The sequence below is a fragment of the Pan troglodytes genome, chromosome 18, assembly GCF_028858775.2.
Source record: "Pan troglodytes isolate AG18354 chromosome 18, NHGRI_mPanTro3-v2.0_pri, whole genome shotgun sequence".
Classification (NCBI taxonomy): domain Eukaryota; kingdom Metazoa; phylum Chordata; class Mammalia; order Primates; family Hominidae; genus Pan; species Pan troglodytes.
In genome coordinates this window covers 24,669,064-24,691,814 of record NC_072416.2, presented here as the reverse complement: position 1 = coordinate 24,691,814, position 22,751 = coordinate 24,669,064, and the positions used below count along the sequence as shown (strand labels likewise).

Genomic DNA, 22,751 nt, shown 5'->3' with positions numbered 1-22,751 from the left:
GCTATGGTTTATGTTTAACAAACTACTGGCGGGGTGTGGTGGCTCATGCCTGTAATCCCAGCACTTTGGGATGCCAAGGCGGGCGGATCACTTGAGGTCAAGAGTTTGAGACCAGCCTGGCCAACATAGTGAAACCCTGTCTCTACTAAAAATATAAAAATTAGCTGGGCATGGTGGCGCATGCCTGTAATCCTAGCTACTGGGGAGGCTGAGGCACAAGAATCGCTTGAACCTGGGAAGCAGAGGATGCAGTGAGCCAAGATCATGACACTGTACTCCAGCCTGGGTGACAGAGCGAGACTCTGTCTCAAAAAAAAAAACAAAAAACAAAAAAACCAAATTGCTGTATTTTATGTTGTGAAATAGGGTCTTGCTATGTTGTCCAGGCTGGAGTGCAGGGGTGCAATCACAGCTCACTGCAGTCTTGACCTCCAGGGCTCAAGTGATCCTCCCTCCTCAGTTTTCAAGTAGCTGGGACTACAGGTATGCACCACCATATGTTGCCCAGGCTGGTCTTGAACTCCTGGAGAGAGATACATATAAACACACACACACACACACACACACACACACACACACCTTTTTTTTTTTTTTGAGACACAGTTTCACTCGTCACCCAGGCTGGAGTGCAATGGCACGATCTTGGCTCACTGCAACCTCTGCCTCCTGGGTTCAAGCTATTCTCCTGCCTCGGCCTCCCAAGTAGCTGGGATTACAGGCACTGCCACCATGCCTGGCTAATTTTGTATTTTTAGTAGAGACAGGGTTTTGTCATGTTGGCCAGGCTGGTCTCAAACTTCTGGCCTCAGGTGATCCACTTGCCTCGGCCTCCCAAAGTGTTGGGATAACAGGCGTGAGCCACTGCGCCAGGCCCATACATATGCATTTTTAAAAACTTATTTATTTATTTCGAGACAGGGTCTCACTCTGTTGCACAAGCAGGAGTGCAGTGGTGCTATCTCCCAGGCTCAAGCAATCCTCAGCCTCCCGAGTAGCTGGGACTACAGGTGTGTGCCACCACACCCAGATAATTTTTATTATTTTTATTTTTTAAATTTTTTGTAGAGATGGAGTTTCACCGTGTCACCCAGGCTGGATATTTTTGTATTTTCGATAGGCCTGTACAGTTTCCAAAGTTGCAACCTTTTCCCCTCCCTGAGAGTAGGGGCAGCCCCTGCTCTCCCTCTACATCCTCCACAGTCCCGAGGTTTTGGCCTCTGTTTCCTCCGTTTCCTATGCTTGGAACGCCAGTCGCTCTTTGGTTGGCCTGGCTGACTCCTGTTCCTCTTTTAAAAATTTAAGTTTGGCCGGGCGTGGTGGCTCATGCTTGTAATCCCAGCACTTTGGGAGGCCGAGGCAGGCGGATGACCTGAGGTCATGAGTTCAAGACCAGCCTGGCCAACACAGTGCAACCCCGTCTCCACTAAAAATATGAAAATTAGCTGGGTGTGGTGGCATGCGCCTGTAATCCCAGCTACTTGGAAGGCTGAGGCACGAGAATTGCTGGAACTGGGGAGGCGGAGGCTGCAGTGAGCTGAGATCACGCCACTGCACTCCAACTGGGCAAAAGGGCAAGACTCGGCCTCAAAAGAAAATAAATAAATACATAAATACATAAATAAATAAATAAAGTCAAGGGGGTAACACCTCTTCGTAACTCTCCTGTTGTTTCTCATGCCAGCATCACCACAGCCTTGAGGCTCTGGGGTAGGTCACTTCGTCGAGCTCGTTTCCGTGAGGATAACGTTATCTTGGGTGTCTGTGAGAATGCTGCACTGAGTATAGAGCCCAGGCTCCTGGGTCAGCCGGGTTCGAATCCCCTTTCCTCCGTGAAGATCTGGGTCAGTCACCAAGTACTTCAGTTTCTTCGATTTGACTGAGGGAGGCTTTGACTCCAAAAAATTAACACTTGAGTGTACCCGGCCACAGCTTAGCACATCCAGGGTGTTTCCACCCTTTCTTCGGGATCCTCAGGGCTGGATGGAGCCGGTCCTTCCCGTCTCTCCTTATACTCACGCACTCGCGCTGGCTGGAACAAGTCCTCCAAGTAGAACGAGGAACGGGTTTTAGCGGCGCTCTAGCCCGCCGAGAGCATACGCCCTCCCCACGCGGGGCCCCTGATTGGCTGAAGGTTGCGCTGGCACGTGCAACTTCCGGGACAGAGGCTGTGACTGGAACGAGCTGGGCATCCGGCCTGAGGCGCAGCGGTCGCGTTAGTTCGGCCCAATGGCGGCACCGCTGCTTCACACGCGTTTGCCGGGAGATGCGGCCGCTTCGTCCCCTGCAGTTAAGACGCTGGGCGCGTCGAGGACTGGGTAAGATTCAGGCCGCTTCCTTCTGCGTATCTGGGACGAAAGCTCAGGACCGCGCTTAGAGGAGCGGATTGAAAGGATGTGGGACAAAGCTAATGGCGTGTGATAGGAGCACGGGGTGGAGGGTCATCTCACGTTCACAGAAATGAGCTCATTCCTCCTAACTGGGTAATAGGCATGGGTGGGGCCTGGAAAAGTGAGTATGTTCTCTGTTCTGGAGGCCCCCTTTCCCGACTGTGTCTCTTCATCATTTCCCAGGCCTGGGTACTGCCTTCTGCGCCTTGACCCCTCTTCCTTCCCTCTTCTTCGTCCAAATTTGGAAGGGATTTCCCTGGGCTATGTGGGTTATCAGCCAAACGTTGTCACTCACGGCAAATTGAATATTACATCTTTTTTGTTTGAAATTTGTTTCGACACACGTATTTGTTTAGCAGTCTTTATTTTGCTCCACTTTTAAAATCCCTAACCCCCATAGACTCTTGGCGTTTAACTTTCAGAGTCATTAGGATGCAATGTTTTTTCATTAATTTACTATGTGTGAGTGAAGCAAACCTTGTAAAACAATTAGCGTAATATGATTCATAATTATCGAGCTCCTGCTTACTGTGTTAAACACTGGGGACAGTGGTTTATCCAAAGACACTAATGTCCCTGCTTTCTACAGAGCTTACAGCATAGGGGGGAAAGGCAGTACATAGGCCAATAAATAAACGAACACGATGATTTCAGTTATACAACAAGGTAATGGGGGAGGGAGAAGGGAGAGAAGGAGCGTTTGAGATTTCTCATTGGGAAGACATCTGTCATTTGAGCTTCCACTTGAATGAAGACAAAAATCTAGGCCGGGCGCGGTTGCTCACGCCTGTAATCCCAGTACTTTGGGAGGCCGAGGCGGGCGGATCACCTGAAGTCAGGAGTTTGAGACCAGCCTGGCCAACATGCGAAACCTCGTCTCTACTGAAAATACAAAAATTAGCCGGGCGTGGTGGCAGGTGCCTGTAATCCCAGCTACTCAGGAGGCTGAGGCAGGAGAATTGCTTGAACCCGGGAGATGGAGGTTGCAGTTAAGCCAAGATCACACCACTGCACTCCAGCCTGGGCAGCAGAGCAAGACTCCATCTCAAAAAAAAAAAAATCCAGCCACGTAGAGATTTGGGAAAAGAGTATTTCCAATAGAGTGAACAGTAAGTGAAATGAGAAACAGCTTGGCTTGTTTGAAGAGCAGAAAAGACATTATGGCTGTAGTAAAACAAGTTGTTGGAGATGAGGTGAGAGAGGTAGGCAGGGGCCAGATTAATGTAGGATCTTAAAGACCACACTGAGAGATTTGGATTTTTACTGTAAGTGCAGTGGGAAGACAGTTATTGGTTGCTGAGCAAAGGAGGGATTGTTGGTTAAGAGTGGAAGCAGGGAGACCAGTAAAGAGGCCTTAACAATAGTCCCACTGAATTATGTTGGTTCAATAAATGTTGGCTATTATAATTTTTATTATTTTCATGAACTTAATAGCTTGTTAATCTTGGTTCCACAGGATTTCAAATATGCGTGCATTAGAGAATGACTTTTTCAATTCTCCCCCAAGAAAAACTGTTCGGTTTGGTGGAACTGTGACAGAAGTGTTGCTGAAGTACAAAAAGGTAAGAGGAGATAATGTGTGAGGTTTGCTTTTGGTCAGGTCAGAATACAACTATTGCTGTTATACTAAAGACCAATAGAAATAGCAAGATTAATTAAGATACCAGTTGAAATCAAATATTTAATAATAGCATGATGCCGTCAGTGCAAAATTAGAGTAATAGTGTCCTTTTTTTCCCCCACCTTGGCCCATTTCACAGGTAATAATGAGAGAGTAATAATGTCTTTACTGAGGTTTCACCTCTTCAAATGCTTTATTTACAAAGCATCTTTTAACTTTAGCAAGTGCCAGAATTAAAAACAATTACAGCATTTTATTTATTTATTTATTTGTGCTGGAGTCTTCCTCTGTCACCCAGGCTGGACTGCAATGGCGTGACCTCGGCTCACTGCATCCTCCACCTCCCAGGTTCAAGCAATTCTCCTGCCTCAGTCTTCTGAATAGCTGGGGTTACAGGCACGCACCACCACACCTGGCTAATTTTTTTATTTTTTTAGTAGAGGCAGGGTTTCACCATGTTGGCCAGGCTGGTCTCGAACTCCTGACCTTGTGATCCACCCGCCTTGGCCTCCCAAAGTGCTGGGATTACAGACGTGAGCCACCGTGCCTGGCCTACAGCATTTTATTTTTTGAGGAACTTACCTAAGCATTACTTTGGGACAGTAAACCAGTTCTCTGAATAGGGATTTTTGTTTTTGTGGTAGTTTAGAAGCATTTCTACTGTATCTCAGCAGTAGAGGGAAAATGTTAAGTAACCATATGTTTATATGTAATATCCATTTGTATCCATATTTGAGTGAATACTTTTTTAGATCCTCCTGAATTAGATCATTATAGCTGGCTGTTTTTTTCCCTCATGCTTTTTGAGAATTCACAGGAGTATCAACTATTATATTCAAATGTCAATACAGAAGTATAGCTAAATGTAGTTTATCATTTTCCTTTTTCCAAGCCCTCTGGCTGCACTAACATGAGTGTTTAAATTTTTGTAGTCATGATTTTATAATCCGCAATTGACATGTGAAAGTTAGTGTTCCTTTTATAATTTCATCTGATGTTAAAGTACGGTTAAAAGTCTTGCTGTTGATACTAAACAGGAAACAAAAGCATAACTTAATTCTTTCCCCTTCTTGTTAAGGGTGAAACAAATGACTTTGAGTTGTTGAAGAACCAGCTGTTAGATCCAGACATAAAGGTAATTAATTTTGTGTTTGATCATTAGCAAAATTATTGCCACTGTATACAGACATAGTTTGCTCTTTGGGTCCCATTCTGTCCTCCAGAACTTGCTCTCTCCATGGTCCTCCCTTATTTTAATCTGGTGGTTCTCAACCAGGGACAGTTTTACCCCCTAGAAGACATTTGGTGATGGCTGCAGATATTTTTGTCACAATTGGGAGGAAAGGGTGCTACTGACATCTAGTGGGTGAATGACAGAGATGCTGCTAAACATCTCACAGTGCACAGGGCAGCCTCCCATAACCAAGAGTGATCCAGCCCCAAATGACAACAGTGTTGAGGCTGGGAAACCCTGCTCTAATGCTTCCTTTCTATTAGATTACTACCTCTTTCCTCCATGCTGCATGCAACTCTCTTGTCTCTTTAAAGCTAAAACAAACCAAAAAAAAAAAAAAAAAACACCACTGATTCAGCATTTCCAGGTTCGAGATACACCTATCATGTAGTAAAAGCTGAATGCATTTTGTTTCACCATTCTTCCTTTACTGCCCAGTTTTGAAGAGAATGGTTTATTACTATGGCAGTGGTATTTAGATTGCCTGGAATGAAATTCTAATTTTATTATCCAGTGTGTGATCTTGAGCAAATTGTTTTAACCTCTCTGCCTCTATTTTCCACTGTGTGAAACCAAGAAAACAATAGAGATTTAAAAAATATGGAGTGTTTTGTTTTTAAGAGATGTGGTCTTGCTGTGTTGCTCTGGCTATTCACAGGTGTGATCATAGTGCACTACAGCCTTGAACTCCTGGCCTCAAATGATCCTTTCTCTTCAGCCTTCTAAAAAGCTGGGACTATAAGTGCATGCCATGTTTAAAGTGCATGGCTTTAAACATGGAAATACTTAACAAGGATTCAATGAGCTAATATGCAAGAAGCACTTAGAACAGTCTCTGACTCAAAGTAAGGGCAATAATTGTCATCTGTTGTTTTTGTTCCAGCTGACTGCGCTGTATCATTTCTCACTCACATTTAAGTCCACTGTTCTTATCACTGTAGTAATTACCCTGACAGGTTACCCATGTTTTTTTTTTTACATGCTGATTTCAGTGGACTTTTTTTTAAGACAAAGTCTCCTTCTTGTCACGCAGGCTGGAGTGCAGTGGTGTGATCTGGGCTCACTGCAACCTTTGCCTCCTGGGTTCAAGCAATTCTCCTGCCTCAGCCTCCCAAATAGCTGAGATTACAGGCACCCGCCACCATGCCTGGTTAATTTTTTCATTTTTAGTAGAAACGGGGTTTCACCATGTTGGCCAGGCTGGTCTTGAACTCCTGACCTCAGGTGACCTGCCCGCCTTGGCCTCCCAAAGTGCTGGGATTACAAGTGTGAGCCACTGAGCCCAGCCTCAGTGGACTTACTTTTTTAAGCCTTGTATTCCTTGTATCAGCCGACACTGTTGGCCACCCACTTCTTAAAACTTCAGCGTTTCTGATCCTCCTGTCTCCTGATCCTTTAATCTGTTTTGTTTTTTTTTTTTTTTTTTTTTTTTTTTTTTTTTTTTTTTTTTTTTTTTTGCTCTGTCGCCCAGGCTGGAGTGCAATGGCGCAATCTTGGCTCACTGCAAGCTCCGCCTCCCGGGTTCAAGCGATTCTCCTGCCTCAGCCTCCCAAGTAGCTGAGACTACACACACCCGCCACCACCAGCAGCTAATTTTTTGTATTTTTAGTAGAGATGGGGTTTCACCATGTTAGCCAGGATGGTCTTGATCTTCTGACCTCGTGATCTGCCCGCCTTGGCCTCCCTAAGTGCTGGGATTAGAGGCGTGAGCCACCACGCCCGGTCAGTGATCCTTTAATCTCTAGTATCTCTCGATAGGTTCTTGATCTTAAATTTGGTGTTGATTGGGCTTCAAAACTTGACTCTTTTCTCACTCTGTTGATTCTTCTGTGTGATCTCCTCATCTCCCTTCATGGCTTTGAAATCTACCTATGTCCTAATATATTTGTGTCTGTAGCCAAGATTGCTCTTGTGGGCTCCAGACTTATTTCATTTTCGTTTTTGGGGACGGGCAGAACAGAGTCTTGCTCTGTCACCTAGGCTGTAGTGTAGTGGGATGATCTTGGCTCACTGCAACCTCTGCCTCCTGGGTTCAAGCCATCCTCCCACCTCAGCCTCCCGAGTAGCTGTGCCACCATGCCCAGCTTATTTTTTTGTATTTTCAGTAGATTTGGGGTTTCACCATGCTGGCCAGGCTGGTCTCGAACTCCTGACCTCAAGTGATCCACCCGCCTCAGCCTCCCAAAGTGCTGGGATTATAGACGTGAGCCACTCCACCCGGCCTAGACTTGTTTCTTAACTGTCTGTTAGATGCATTTACCCAGAATCATCATAGATGCTCCAAACTTAGCATGTCCACTCTTGGCTGGGCTCCATCTTTCATGGAGCTTTCCCTGGTTCTCTCTAAGCACATGGTGGTTCCTTCATTGAGTCCATTTCCCACACTTCCAGATCTCTCTAGTTACAGATCTGGTTTACAAGGACTTCCATGGTCTATTTGGTGCTTCTTTGTTCCCCAGATTTATTATCTGTTGGCTTGGTCACTATACATGCCTGCCATACTGAATGTTTTTCGGTTTTCTGAAAACATACTTTTCCTTCTATAAGAAGCAGAACATCCAGAAAAGACTCAACTGTGTTACTGTTTAAAGACAGCTGAAGCATCACTTTCTCTTTAAAGCTTTTCGACCTCTGCCTTCTTTCCCAGATACAAAGGGACATTTTCTTTGTGTTCCACTGTATTTTTTATCAGCAGTTCTCATTCTTGGTATTTTGACATACCAAGAATTGCACTAGTTGTGTGGAGTGTTGCAAGTAGAACTTTTTTCCGTCTTGAGACAGGGTCTCGCTCTGTCACCCAGGCTGGAGTGTAATGGGCCCGATCATGGCTCACTGCAGCCTCAACCTCCCAGGCTCAAGCAATCTTCCCACCTCAGGCTCCCGAGCATCTGGGACCACAAGCATGTGCTACCATGCCTGGCTAATTTTTCTGGAGACGAGGTCTCCCTATGTTGCCCAGGCTGGTCTCAAATTCCTGGGCTCAAGCAGTCTCCTCCTGCCTTGGCCTCCCAAAAGTGCTGGGATTACAGGCATGAGCCACTGTTCCTGCCTGCTAGTAGAAATAATAATAGTTCAGTACTAAAGCATCAAAGTCTGCAACTGATTTACTTTTTTTTTTTTCTTTTTGAGATGTAGTTTTGCTCTTGTTGCCCAGGCTGGAGTTGAATGGCATGATCTTGGCTCACTGCAACCTCTGCCTCTGAGTTTTTTAAGCAATTCTCCTGCCTCAGCCTCCTGAGTAGCTGGGATTATGGGCATGCACCACCACGCCCAGCTAATTTTGTATTTTTAGTAGAGACGGGGTTTCTCCATGTTGGTTAGGCTCATCTCGAACTCCCAACCTCAGGTGATCCACCCACCTCGGCCTCCCAAAGTGTTGGGATTACAGGTGTGAGCCACCACACCCAGCCTGATTTACTTTTAAAAATGGTACACTTTAAATGTTATCCTTATAGTTTTGTTGCAGTCTTTTTAGTGGAAAAGAGATAGGATAGATTATTTTATTTACACACTAACTTAGCTTGTTTTCTACATGCCTTTGGCCTTAGTGAGCTACCGTTAATGTTATCCTTAACAGTTTTGGACATATGAAATTACCATAGTACAAATGAGTTGTGGTTTTACTTTATTTTACTGCCAGGCTACTTGCGATTTCATCAGAAAATGGTTGATCTGTGGGAGTTTGACACATGGATATGGCATAGTAAGCACTCAGTAGCTGAATTAAGGTGGGGAAAAGGGGACAGCTTCTTCTCCGCATATAGGGAGGCATGTGGGATGGTGGACGGAGGATAGCCTTGACCGAGACAGATGGGTTTGGACCTGCTTCTTTACTGGCCTCTTGGTTGGGCAGATTGCTTATTAATCGTTCTTAGCCTCAACTTCCTGAACAGCAAAATGGGAATAACTAAACATCTTGCAGAGTTTTTAGGATTAGAAGAAGATATATATGTGGAGTGTCAGGCACCATGCCTGGCATATGGTGTATTCTCACTAAATGATAACTCCATATGAATATCCCTGTAGGTATGACCTTGTGTTGCTTTTATTTATATGTCTTAGCCTTCCACAAATTAGGGGCTTTTTCTTAATGTTTTTTTTCCTGTGCAGTATATATGCATGAATATAATTAATATAGTAATATTTTACATAATTGACACTGTATTTTATACCTTGCATTTCAAATTTAGCAGTTCTTCTCATGTCACTAACAATTACTATGAACAGTAATTTGATTGCCTGAAAAATATTTCATGGAGGAATGGGGCTATCATTTATACAGAACAAACACATCATAATATATTTAAACTCAGCCACAGATTTGGTTTAGAAAAGTTATGTTTATTCATGACCCCAGTTGATCAGCCTAGACTGAATTTTATCAGCATGCTTCCTGGTCAGCTTGAATATAGAGGAAATAGAGGTAGCTATTGTTCCTTTGTGATCTTCTAATATTTCAATCTGCTAGAATTCTGCAGTTTTTAAAAGTCCCAGGTGTCAACATTTGAGGTGATTTCACTTTTTCAGGGCAAACAAAAGTGATCAGGCTGAAGTATTGCATTTAAGTCTTTCTCCTGTGTATTAGAGTTACTAGATTACTTTCTTAAAACAATTAAGTTTATTGTGACATCTTTTTCTGTTTTAATACCCAGTTTTGATTTCCTTCCAAGTTTGTGACCTTTTCCCCCCAACCTATTCTTGATAAATGATTGATATAAGATAGATGTAAATTTCTGTTATCTTAGAGGATTTGTGATTTTGAAAGTACTCTTTGTTTAACTTAAGGATGACCAGATCATCAACTGGCTGCTAGAATTCCGTTCTTCTATCATGTACTTGACAAAAGACTTTGAGCAACTTATCAGTATTATATTGGTAAGTTCACCATTTATTTTACTGTCAAGTATGTAATTCAGAACTTTGGTAATAGTATATGTTATATTAATAACATGCTGCTTTTATCTTTCTTCCCCCACTCTAGAGATTTCCTTGGTTGAATAGAAGTCACACAGTAGTGGAAGAGTATTTGGCTTTTCTTGGTAATCTTGTATCAGCACAGACTGTTTTCCTCAGACCGTGTCTCAGCATGATTGCTTCCCATTTTGTGCCTCGTAAGTCATTACTCTTTGCTTGCTTGGAATTTTCTTTTCTTTTCTTTTTAATACTTCTTTATTAAAATACCACCTTCCCCTTATGTATGAGAGACTGCTACCATGGAAGATTCCAGATGCATATTGGCACCAGGTCTGATAGACATATATTCCCCGTAATGACCCCTATGGAGGTGTCTAGATTCATTTGTTGCTGTGAGTTTTATGAATTATAACTTGCTTTATTGAACTCCTGGTGAAATCTAGGAATTTTTAGCCATTTAAAAACTATAAAGTTGCATTACTTTTTTTCAGATTGTGCATTTAATTAATCAGTGGGCTAACTTTGGATTATGGAAAAATAACTTTTTTTATAGCTGTTCATTGTCTAGGTCAATAACTTTTTTTGTATAGCCATTCATTGTCTAGATCAATGACAGAACAACATATTTTCTTTTTCCCTCAAAAGCCCGAGTGATCATTAAGAAAGGCGATGTAGATGTTTCAGATTCTGATGATGAAGATGATAGTAAGTATAAAAAGGTTTAAAGTCTGGGCACAGTAGCTTACACCCATAATCCCAGCATTTTGGGGGGCCAAGACGGGAGGATCACTTGAGGCCAAGAGTTTGAGACCAGCCTGGGCAACATAGTGAGACCTTGTCTCTGCAAAAAAACATTTTTTTTCAAATATTTTCTTAAAAAAGGCTTAAAGTAGAACTAGGCAGGGTAGTGTGTGTCTTTAGTCACAGCTACCTGGGAGGCTTAAGTGGGTGGATTGCTTGAGCCCAGGAGTTCAAGCCCTGCCTGGTGGCAAGACACTGTCTTCTTTAAAAAAAAAAAAGTAAAGCACAGAATACCTGGCACCTATTCTAATAAGTAGACTGCAACAAATGACAACCTTTGATGTAATCTTTTTGTTATATTTACCATTGATATGCAGTCAGTTGTCCTGAATGCATTATTTATATAATTAGTCCATTTAATTTTCATTGATGCTGGTGGAGAAAAGTCTTGAAATTATTATTTCTCTGATAAATTATTCCGTTTTGGTTAGCATGTGTTTTTAGCTTCAAGTATGTCACTTTTTGTTTGTTTGTTTTTTGAGACAGAGTCTCGCTCTGTTGCCCAGGCTGGAGTACAGTGGTGTGATCTCGGTTCGCTGCAGCCTTCACCACCCAGGTTCAAGTGATTCTCCTGCTTCAGCCTCCTGAGTAGATGGGACTACAGGCGTTTGCCACCATGCCCGGCTAATTTTTGTATTTTTAGTAGAGATGGGATTTCACCATATTGGTCGGGCTGGTCTGGAACTCCTGACCTCAGGTGATCCACCCACCTCGGCCTCCCAAAGTGCTGGGATTACAGGCGTGAGCCACTGTGCCCGGCCTGCATTTATTTTTAGCTTCAAGCGTGTCGCCCTTCAGTTTTGTTTTGATGCTCATACTCTGAACTTTTCTCCTTTCAGATCTTCCTGCAAATTTTGACACATGTCACAGAGCCTTGCAAATAATAGCAAGATATGTACCATCGTGAGTATACTTTTCCTTATTTTGAATGTTTAATTCTCAAGAAAATTGTAATCAATTAGTAAAAATTATAAAATGTTAATAGTATTAAAGCTTGAGTTTTACATTGCATGTTTTTTTTGTATCCACTTGAGGAAACATTACATTCTACAAAAAGTGGCATTTCCATTTTCTATTTATTCTCTTTAATTGTTTTTCAAAGTTTGTATGCAGATTCTCCCCCAATTTTGTATGGTGGTTGGAATTTTGTTTTTATCTTCAACAGATATGCTATCCAAAATTTTTCAGTGAGAAACCCCTGGGTGTGTTTGTGTCATGCCATATGAATAAAAATTGCACTTCTAAGAAAAGCTTTTCAGGTTTGTGGGTTTCTTTTGGAGGGGTGGATTTCTAGTTCCCTCTGTCTGCTGATTATTTGTTAACTTAAAAAAATCCAACTTGATTATTTTTTCTTCTTTTAAAAATAATATACATGTGTAGTGGGAAATGTCAGCAAAAGTGCTGTTATGTTTCTGTGGGAGAGAAGCTCCCTCTTTGATTTGCTGTTGATATCAGAGTTAACAGAAGCTTATTTTCTCTAAGTCGTTATAGACTTTCTCAGAAGCTATACATTGTAAGTTCCAGTTCTGGCCGGGCGCAGTGGCTCACACCTGTAATCCCAGCACTTTGGGAGGCTGAGGCGGGTGGATCACCTGAGGTCGGGAGTTCGAGACTAGCCTGACCAACATGGAGAAACCCCGTCTCTACTAAAAATACAAAATTAGGTGGGCATGGTGGCGCATGCCTGTAATCCCAGCTGTTTGGGTGGCTGAGGCAGGAGAATTGCTTGAACCTGGGAGGCGGAGGTTACAGTGAGCCGAGATTGCGCCACTGCACTCCAGCCTGGGCAACAAGAGCGAAACTCTGTCTCAAAAAACAAAAAAAGTTCCAGTTCTTTGAGGTAGGGGTTCCTGTTTGCCTCCTATATCTATCGATATTTGCTTTTAGAATGGTAGTTTTCCTTTTTATTCCTTTTCTAGAAAGTAAAGTTAACATGGATTGATTTAATTTTTTAAAAATAGGACACCGTGGTTTCTCATGCCAATACTGGTGGAAAAATTTCCATTTGTTCGAAAATCAGAGAGAACACTGGTAAGAAATATTTTCATTGAGAACATCATGGAAAAGTTGTTTGTATGATTTCATTTTAGATGATATTAGGTCTTTTTCTTTCTTTTTCTGTCTTTATTTTTATTTTTCTTTTTTGAGACCGAGTCTCACTCTATCGCCCAAGCTGGAGTGCAATGGCATCATCTTGGCTTACTGCAACCTCTGCCTCTCAGGTTCAAGCAATTCTCCTGCCTCAGCCTCCCCATTAGCTGGGACTGCAGGCACCTACCACCATGCCCAGCTAATTTTTGTATTTTTAGTAGAGACAAGGTTTCACCATATTGGCCACACTGTTATCGAACACCTGACCTTGTGATCTGCCTGCCTCAGCCTCCCAAAGTGCTGGGATTGGTGAACCACCGTGCCCGGCTGATGTTAGGTCTTTTTCTTAAAGGTTACTTTGTCTTCTAGACTTTAAACTGATGTCTAAGAATTTGACTCAGATTCCTTTCTTATAAAGCGGCTATTGGGGATTCGCAGTGCCTTTTTCTGTTATTACTATGTGCAAGTCAAGGTCTGAGTTCATTTCAGGAATATCTGTAGTGGCTTTATGCTCATATGGGCAAGAATTACTAGAAGATAATAGTTCATGTATTACTAATTGTGAACATGCCTTATTTTAACCTGAAAACAAAGCCTTCCATAGAAGAATTCTGCTTAAGTTTTTGTACAATGTTCAGATCATCTGTGCAGTTTTTAATAATTAATAGTGGTTGCCTTAGTAGAAAACCGAATCTAGTAGCATACAAAAAGAATTACGTACCATGACCAAGTGCGACTGATGTTAGGAATGCAAGATTGATTTTTTTTTTTCGGGGGTGGGGGGACAGTCTCTGTCTGTCACCCAGGCTGGAGTGCAGTGGCACCATCTCAGCTCACTGCAGCCTCTGCCTCCAGGGTTCAAGTGACTCTCCCACCTCAGCCTCCCAAGTAGGTGGGACTATAGACATGGGGCACCACACCCCACTAATTTTTGTGTTTTTGGTAGAGATGGGGTTTTGCCATGTTGGCCAGACTGGTCTTGAACTCCTGACCTCAAGCAATCTACCCATCTCCACCTCGCAAAGTGTTGGGATTAGAGGCGTGAACCACCGTGACCGGCCGAGATTGAGTTAGTACCTGAAAATGAATTAATAAAATATTTTGTAGCAATAGAACAAAGGACAAAAACCACATAATCATCTCAGTAGATGCAGAAGTGTGTGACAAACACCAATATCCTTTTATGAGAAAAACAGAAGGAAATTTTCTCAACCTGATAAAGGGCATCTGAAAAACCCACAGCTAACATCATATTCAGTGGTGAAAGACCAAAAGTTTTTTCCTAAGACAAAGAACAAAACAAGGATTTCCGCTCTTGCTGCTTGTCTAGCCAAGGCAGTTAGGCAAGAAAAAGAATTAAAAGCATCCAGATGGAAAGGAAGGCATAAACTCTCTTTTGCATGGTGATTTTATATGTCATTCTAAGGAGTTTACACACACACAAGAAATTTTAGAGATAATAAATGAGTTCAGCATGGTTACGGGACAGAAGACTAACATACACTAACCAGTTGTTCAAGACAATTGAATAGGGGAGAATAGTCATTTCAACAAATGCTGCTGGCAGAAGTGGATATGAACGTGCAAAACAGTGAAGCATATGGATATCCATATACAAAAATGAACTCAATAAAAGCCCTACATGAAGTGTAAAAACTAAAACTCTGAGAAGAAAACGAGTACATTTTCATAATGTTGGATTAGGCAGTAATTTCCAGATTTGATGCCTAAGCACAAGCAACCAAAGAAAAAATGCATCAATTGTACTTCAAAATTAAATGTTGTTATGCTTCATAGGACATCTTCAAGAAGATGAAAAGAATCCCCAAATAATGGGAGGAAATATTTCTAAATTTTATGTCTGGTAATGGACTTGTATATGTAAAGAACTCTTATAATTGAATAATAAAAGGGCAAATAGCCCAACTGAAGTGGGCAAAGGATCTGAATAGGCATTTCTGCAAAAAAAGCACATGAAAAGAAGCTCAACATCATTAGCCATCAGGGAAATGATTTCACTTCATGCCCACAAGGATGGCTATAATCAGAATGAGAAGACAGTAACAAGTGTTCACAAGGATATGGAGAAATGGGAACGTTGGAACTGTCATATGTTGCTGTGAGAATGTAAAATGGTGCAGCCGTTTTGGAAAATAGCCTGGCATTTCTTCAAGGTTAAATGTAGAATTAACACGTGACTCAGCAGTTCCATTTCTGGGTTTATACCCAAGAGAAATGAAAATATATGTCCACAGAAAAACTTGTACATGGATGTTCATAGCAGCAGCATCCATAATAGCCTCAAGTAGAAGCAACTCAAATGTCTGTCAACTGATGAACAGATGACAAAACATGGTACAATGGAATATTACTCAGCAATGAAAAGGAATGCTTTATATGTTACAACATGATTGGACCCTAAAAACATGCCAAAAGACTGTGTATTATATGACTCCATTGATAGGAAAGGAATGGTTTACATGTTACAACATGATTGAACCCTAAAAACATGCCATAAACTGTGTATGACTCCATTGATATGAGAGGAATGGTTTACATGTTACAACATGATTGAACCCTAAAAACATGTATTATATGACTCCATTTATATGAAATGTCTCAAAGAGGAAGATTCATAGAAAGACTAGTGGTTGCCAAGGTCTTCATTTTTTAGGGGTGCACTAATGGATGTAGGATTTCTTTTTAGAGTGATTAAAATGTTACAAAATTGCTGGCTGGGTGCAATGGCTTACGCCCATAATCACAGCACTTTGGGAGGCTGAAGTGGGAAGATCCAGGAGTTGAAGACCAGCCTGGGCAACATAGTGAGAAAATGTCTCCCTAAAAGGAAGAATTAACCTCATGTGGTGGTGTGCACCTGTAGTTCTAGCTACTAGGGAGGCTGAGGAGGAAGGATTGCTTATCCCAGGAATTCAGGGTTGCAGTGAGCTATGATTGCACCACTGTACCCCATCCTGAGAGAGAGAGCAAGACCCTGTCTCTAAAAGAAAAACAGATGTTCTGAAATTGATTATGTTGATGGTCACATAACTGAATATATTAAAAACTTAAATTGTATACTTTAAGTTGGTGATTTTATGATATATGAGTTTTATCAATACAGCTAATTAAAAACCTATAGTTATGCAAATTAAAAATTTCATTTACTGGGGATAATTGAAATTATTATACCGAACATAATACATGTAGAAACAGTATAGTTTTTGTATTGCTGGATAGTCTGTTTTTTTTCTTTTTAAATATTTGAAACTAAAGGTCATGTAATTGATGTTTTTCTTACATAACTGCGAAACATTTATTCTCTGTTGAAATGTTTTATCTTACGTTTTCTCCTTTAGGAATGTTACGTTCATAACTTACTAAGGATTAGTGTATATTTTCCAACCTTGAGGCATGAAATTCTGGAGCTTATTATTGAAAAACTACTCAAGTTGGATTAAGTATTGAGTAATCTATTTTTATTTTCTTTTTTTTATTTTTTATTTTTATTTTTTTCATTTACTGACTTGAATTTGTTATAATCACAGTATGTGGAAACAATAGTCAGTGATAGAAAAGAATCCACTTGGCCAGGCATGGTGGCTCATGCCTTTATTCCCAGCACTTTGGGAGGCCGAGGCAGGCAGATCACCTGAGGTCAGGAGTTCGAGACCAGCCTGGCCAACATGGCGAAACCCCGTCTCTATAAAAAAAAAAAAAAAAAAAAAAAATTAGCCAGGCATGATGGTGGGTGCCTGTAATCCCAGCTACTCAGGAGGCTGAGGTGGGAGAATTGCTTGAATCCGGGAGGCAGATCTTGCAGTGAGCTGAGATCATGCCACTGCACTCCAGCCTGGGCGACAGAGCGAGACTCCATCTCAAAAAAAAAAAAAAAGAAAAGAAAAGAAACCACTAGCACCATTCTTTGCTTCCTTTCTTTGAATGTGTCTTGAACTCCATCTGTGCATGTGCTGGGAGTTGTAGACAGTTCCTTCTCATGATTGGAGAACAAGGCATTAAATACATAGTTATCCAAATGTAAAAGTATGGTTGTGGAAAATGCTATGAATGAAACATACATTATGAGTTAGAGAACCTGATAGAATCACAGTGGGGTCAGGAAGGGATTGCTACAGAAGTGATTTTTCCTGTTTGGCCTTTCTTAAGGGCAGATTATAATTATAAACAGTTAAAACTTTGTTTAAGGAGGCCCACACTAAGGTGCAGTGGGAATGAAAGGAAGTGGTAGATTCTAGTGACATTGTGAGGAAAGGTGAACTGGTCCTTGAGACTGGTTTGGAGGAGGGGAGGCAGACAGTAAGGGAAAGGAATCCTTCAACAGTTGCTCCCTGTGGAATCGAATCTTGGTGTTGCCATTAATGGTAGTTAGAAATATGAAGAGGAGGCCGGGTGTGGTGGCTCACGCATGTAATCCCAGCACTTTGGGAGGCCGAGGCGGGCGGATCACGAGGTCAGGAGATCGAGACCATCCTGGCTAACATGGTGAAACTCTGTCTCACTAAAAATACAAAAAATTGGCCGGGTATGGTGGTGGGCACCTATAGTCCCAGCTACTCGGGAGGCTGAGGCAGGAGAATGGTGTGAACCCGGGAGGTGGAGCTTGCAGTGAGCCCAGATTGTGCCACTCCGCTCCAGCCTGGGTGACAGAGCAAGACTCTGTCTCAAAAAAAAAGAAAAAAAAAAAAAGAAAAAAAATATGAAGAGGAGGCAGTTGGAAGAGTAGTTCCATCTTGGCCAGGTTCAGTTGCTGGTGTGCAGCCTACCAGAGAATACTCACAGGCAGTCGTGGCTGCAGATGGGGACCTGAGCATAAACCTTTGGAAAGATGCAGTTTAGGACAGGGGAGAAGGGTGATCAGAAGTATGGGGAAAACCAAGAGCCTGGATGCTCAGGAAGAATCCGCCGGAAGGAGGAGTTTGGTCAGCAGCATCAGATACTGCTGTCATTTTTTAGAAAGATGAAAAGAGCAACAGTCCTTGGATTTAGTGGTTAGAAGGTAGACTTTGTTGCTTTCTGGAGGACCATGTCAGTGAAGACGCAGAAACTGCATTTCGGGAGAGGATGTGGATGGTGGGGAAGCAGAATTGGGGCTGTTAGAGACCTTGGTGCAGGGTTGTGGTGGAAGGAGGGGATGGAGCAGGGCTAAGAGGCGTGGTTTAGTAGTGGGGAGACATGAGCAGGTTTGTGGACTGAGGGGAGAGGAGCTTTGGTGGAGGAAAACATTGATGCTATAGGGAAAGCAGGAAGATGGAACAAGGTCTTAGAAGAGCTGGAGCTTGGGCTCACTGGTGCAGTGCTCCCTTGGAGTTGCACCTCTCTGGCCAACTGTATATGTACTCTTTATAGTCTTTCTCTGGTATATACTTAAGGAACATTTTAGAATGTTTACAAAGAAGGTCAAGCATTAATAAAGAAGGTCAAGTTAATAAAAAATGGCATGGTTTGAGTGGTATGTTAAGATATTTGAATGGTGATATACCAAAATAAATATTGCATCATGCACATTTGGCTTGCAGTTCATCATTTTTCTGCTCAATTGATTGACGATATGTTTATTACACAATGTGTCTGTGAGTGTCTTGTGCATAGAGATTGTATTAGTCCATTTTCACACTGCTGATGAAGACATAGCTGAGCCTGGGAAGAAAAAGAGATGTTTTTGTTTGTTTGTTTGAGATGGTGTCTCGCTCTGTTGCCCAGGCTGGAGTGCAGTGGTGCGATCTCGGCTCACTGCAACCTCCACCTCCCGGGTTCAAGCAGTTCTCCTGCCTCAGCCTCCTGATTAGCTGGGATTACAGGCACGTGCCACCATGCCCGGCTAATTTTTTGTATTTTTAGTAGAGATGGGGTTTCACTGTGTTAGCCAGGATGGTCTCAATCTCCTGACCTCATGATCCGTCCACCTTGGCCTCCCAAAGTGCTGGGATTACAGGCGTGAGCCACTGCACCTGGCCAAAAAAGAGGTTTAATTGGACTTACAGTTCCACATGGCTGGGGAGCCCTCAGAATCATGGCGGGAGGTGAAAGGCACTTCTTACATGGTGGCGGCAAGAGAAAATGAGGAAGATGTAAAAGTGGAAACCCCTGATAAAACCATCAGATCTCGTGAGACTTATTCACTATCACGAGAACAGTATGGGGGAAACCTACCCTATGATTCAAATTATCTCCCACCAGTCCCCCCCCAACAACATGTGGGACTTACAGGAGTACAATTCAAGATGAGATTTGGGGCCAGGCATGGTGGCTCATGCCTGTAATTCCAGCGCTTTGGGAAGCTGAGGCCGGTGGATCACCTGAGGTCAGGAGTTCGAGACTAGCCTGACTAACATGGAGTAACCCCATCTCTACTAAAAATACAAAATTAGCTGGGCACAGTGGCACATGCCTGTAATCCCAGCTACTCAGGAGGCTGAGGCAGGAGAATCTCTTGAACCTGGGGGGCGGAGTTTGCGGTGAGCCGAGATCTTGCCATTGTATTCCAGCCTGGGCAACAAGAGCAAAACTCTGCCTCAAAAAAAAAAAAAAAAAAATGAGATTTGGGTGGGGACACAGAGCCAGACCATATCAGAGCTAGAATAAATGTTGAATTTGTTGAGGCTACCTGACATAGAGCATCATGTGATAGTTGTCGATTTTATATAAGTATGTAGTAAAAGGGGCTTGGTTTATTATATTTAAATTCCTTCATGACCTAGGTCAGTTTACAGGCTTGCACCATAATTGTGTATTGTGTTGGGGTGTGATATAAGGCACTAATCTGGACACCTTGAACGTGTGTATATCAGATGAATTTCCATCCCAAAATAACATAGTTGTATTTTTTAAATCCTTTTATTCTTCCCCCCCCCCCCCCCTTTGTTATAGGTGAATGCATCCCGGCAGGGTATTGAAGATGCTGAAGAAACAGCAAATCAAACTTGTGGTAGGACACATTCCATGGAAGGATTGTTTAATATGGTTAGCAATTTATTAATGAAAGTGGAGATGAAGTTTGTCATAATCAAAGGGTGGAAACAGCTAGTGCTGCTCATCTTTGTTAAGGCTTTAGATTGAAAGAATTAAAATAGTTTAGCAAACTTGAAAACGATTCCTTATATGAGTAATTTGCTGCCATGTCATTTAGCACTTAGCATAATTGGTCTATTTCCAAGGCTTTGAATTTGGGTTTGGTGAAGTATGTTTCACTTTTGTTGTTGTAACTTTCAGTGTTTGTTTTTGTAAGCCAGATGCTGTCTGTGAGGGCGTGGCTAATAGAAAACATACCTGTTTAATTTCTGCATTTTACCACTTTTACACTTTATAGCATTACTTCTTACGAGTAGCTGGGACCACAGATTACCATGCCTGGCTAATTTTTGTGTTTTTAGAAGAGGCGGGGTTTCGCCATGTTGGCCAGACTGGTCTTGAACTCCTGACCGCAAGTGATCTGCCCGCCTCCTGCCCCGCAAAGCGTTGGGATTACAGGTGTGAACAACTGTGCCTGGCCCACGTTCCCTTCTCAGTACACTTGGAGAGAAAACAGATTGCTGCCTGCCAGCCCAGCTAGGTGCTCCGAAAATGTCATCCTGCCTTTTGGTCACTAGGTGGTGCTCTTCCCTTAAGCCTTTCTCTATTAAAATCTCATATGCGGTAATTAACAGTATTTCCTTTATTCTTTCCAAGGGTTGAGTTGTAACTAGCCCAAACCAACTTATTAATCTAGAATTTTAAAAACTTTAGGCTTTGTCTTTTCTTCTTCTTCTTCTTCTTTTTTTTTTTTGGTGGGGGAAACAATATAGGCTTTTCCTTCTCTGCAACGATTTTGTGGCTTCCTAGAGGTCAGGAGAGTGTTGGTCATGGGAAAGAAGGTTGAATTCAGTCTGCCCACATGGGCGTGCCTAGCTTTAGAACAGCGCTATTTAGGAGAAGTTGGAAGTTACACCGTTTGGTGAGAAGCTGTGTCTGTTTTTTTCCATGATTGGCATAATTAACTCAAATACCAGCTGTACGTTAGTCCGTATTTCTGTTCATGGTTGAGTTCAGTGTGTCCAGAGACCGGAAGGTGCTTTGCACTCACAGGAGTGCCCATGTGGAGCTCCATGGGATGTGAATTATTGTTGGTCACCAGTTCTGGCTGACATTGGAATCACTTGAAGAGTTTTTATAATATGTGGATTCCAAAGCCCTGTCACAAACCTATTGAATTTGTACCTCCCAGGTTGAATTTTTTGTTGTTTTTTGTTTGTTTGTTTTTTGAGATGGAGTCTCACTCTGTCACCCAGGCTGGAGTGTAGTGGCATGATCTCAGCTCACTGCAACCTCTGCCTCCTGGGTTCAAGCGATTCTCCTGCCTCAACCTCCCAAGTAGCTGGGATTACAGGCACCTGCCACCACGCCTGGCTAATTTTTGTATTTTTAGTAGAGACAGGGTTTCTCCATGTTGGCCAGTCTGGTCTCGAGCTCCTGACCTTGGGTGATCCACCCGCCTCGGCCTCCCAAAGTGCTGGGATTACAGGCGTGAGCCACTGTGCCTGGCCCTGGGTTGATTTTGATGCTTAGCTAGGTTTGGGATCCATTGGATTATTTAACACCCGAGGTGCCTTTTGTTTTTAATGATATTCTCTCAACGTGTTTTAAAAATGAAGCCCATGAGATAGTTATGAGATAGTAGAACTTTTCCCTACATTGGTGAAGTAAAAATCTTGGGATTTTGATAGCCAGATTATCTTAGGCATTAAAAAATATCACACCGACGCCCTCTCTTTTTATAGGGATTCGCAGAGGCATTTTTGGAACATCTTTGGAAAAAATTGCAGGATCCAAGTAATCCCGCCATCATCAGGCAGGCTGCTGGAAATTATATTGGAAGCTTTTTGGCAAGAGCTAAATTTATTCCTCTTACGTAAATAGCCTAATTTTCCGAGTACTTTTTAATATCATGCTTTAAAAAGAGTATAGCATTGTCTCAAGTCAGAAATATCTCCCATATGTTTTTGGCATGTTTTTAAAGTGAATAAAATTCCTACTCTGTGCAAGATGTTTATATTTCTAAGTGGTGATTTTAGAATAAAGTGTCTCCTTTTTTATATATAAAACCCTGTATGTAAGGCTTTTGTCATCTCTTTTGTGTGGTTGCACTTAAAGATCCATTTGTTTTGTGGATAGAGGACAGTGTTGTATACTGTTTTGATTCTTTTTGTAGGTTTGTCATTTTTTCATTTGCATTCCAAATCTATTGTATCTGTTAAAGCTGAAGAAAACCCCTTTTAAAGGTAATAGACCTATCTAGGAGGCCAGTTTCTTTCAGTGGCCCATGAAGATATCTTTGGACAAGGATGCTGTTGAAACCCTTCCCCAAGAACAAAATTATTCACCATAGGACTTGACTGGATGCATCAGGGAATACTGAAGTCCACCAGACTGTCTTTCTCTTGAGAGGTGTTGGTGAACATGTCCTATTTGGCCAATCACCCTAAGAGGGGTGCCTTTGAGATGGTTAGGAGAACCTGCTTTCCATCCCTTGGGACGTTCTTAGGGGCTCACCTGTTCCTAGAAGGTCAGAGCTACTCTGCCTTGTAATTGGAAGGTTGTCTTCCTACGCAACCATCCTTATCCTTCCTTTCTTTGCTTTTCCTCTGTACCCATGGGTATGATTTAAAGAAACCTATGAACTTACTTAGCATGGTTTGTAATGAAAGGC

At 42.2% G+C, this 22,751-nt stretch overlaps 1 protein-coding gene across 9 annotated transcripts in view; it reads left to right on the top strand.

Annotated features, from left to right (window-relative positions):
- The first annotated feature begins 2,142 nt into the window (after positions 1–2,142).
- Positions 2,143–22,751, top strand: part of LOC100615882 (RNA polymerase I-specific transcription initiation factor RRN3) — a 61,913-nt gene continuing 41,304 nt past the window's right edge. For 6 of the 9 annotated variants that reach the window (XR_008539979.2, XM_063796843.1, XM_063796840.1 and 3 more), the window contains exons 1-10: positions 2,147–2,315; positions 3,844–3,949; positions 5,087–5,143; positions 10,028–10,117; positions 10,224–10,353; positions 10,802–10,861; positions 11,797–11,860; positions 12,919–12,988; positions 19,937–20,029; positions 21,823–21,953. Coding sequence is in view for 6 of the 9 variants with exons in the window: in XM_063796843.1 (XP_063652913.1) it covers positions 2,227–2,315; positions 3,844–3,949; positions 5,087–5,143; positions 10,028–10,117; positions 10,224–10,353; positions 10,802–10,861; positions 11,797–11,860; positions 12,919–12,988; positions 19,937–20,029; positions 21,823–21,953 (890 nt within the window). In the remaining 3 variants the exon portion in view is untranslated. Of the gene's footprint in view, positions 2,316–3,843; positions 3,950–5,086; positions 5,144–10,027; positions 10,118–10,223; positions 10,354–10,801; positions 10,862–11,796; positions 11,861–12,918; positions 12,989–19,936; positions 20,030–21,822; positions 21,954–22,751 lie in introns of all 9 variants that reach the window. The other 3 variants (XR_008539981.2, XM_063796841.1, XR_010152306.1) reach the window with 2 other exon arrangements.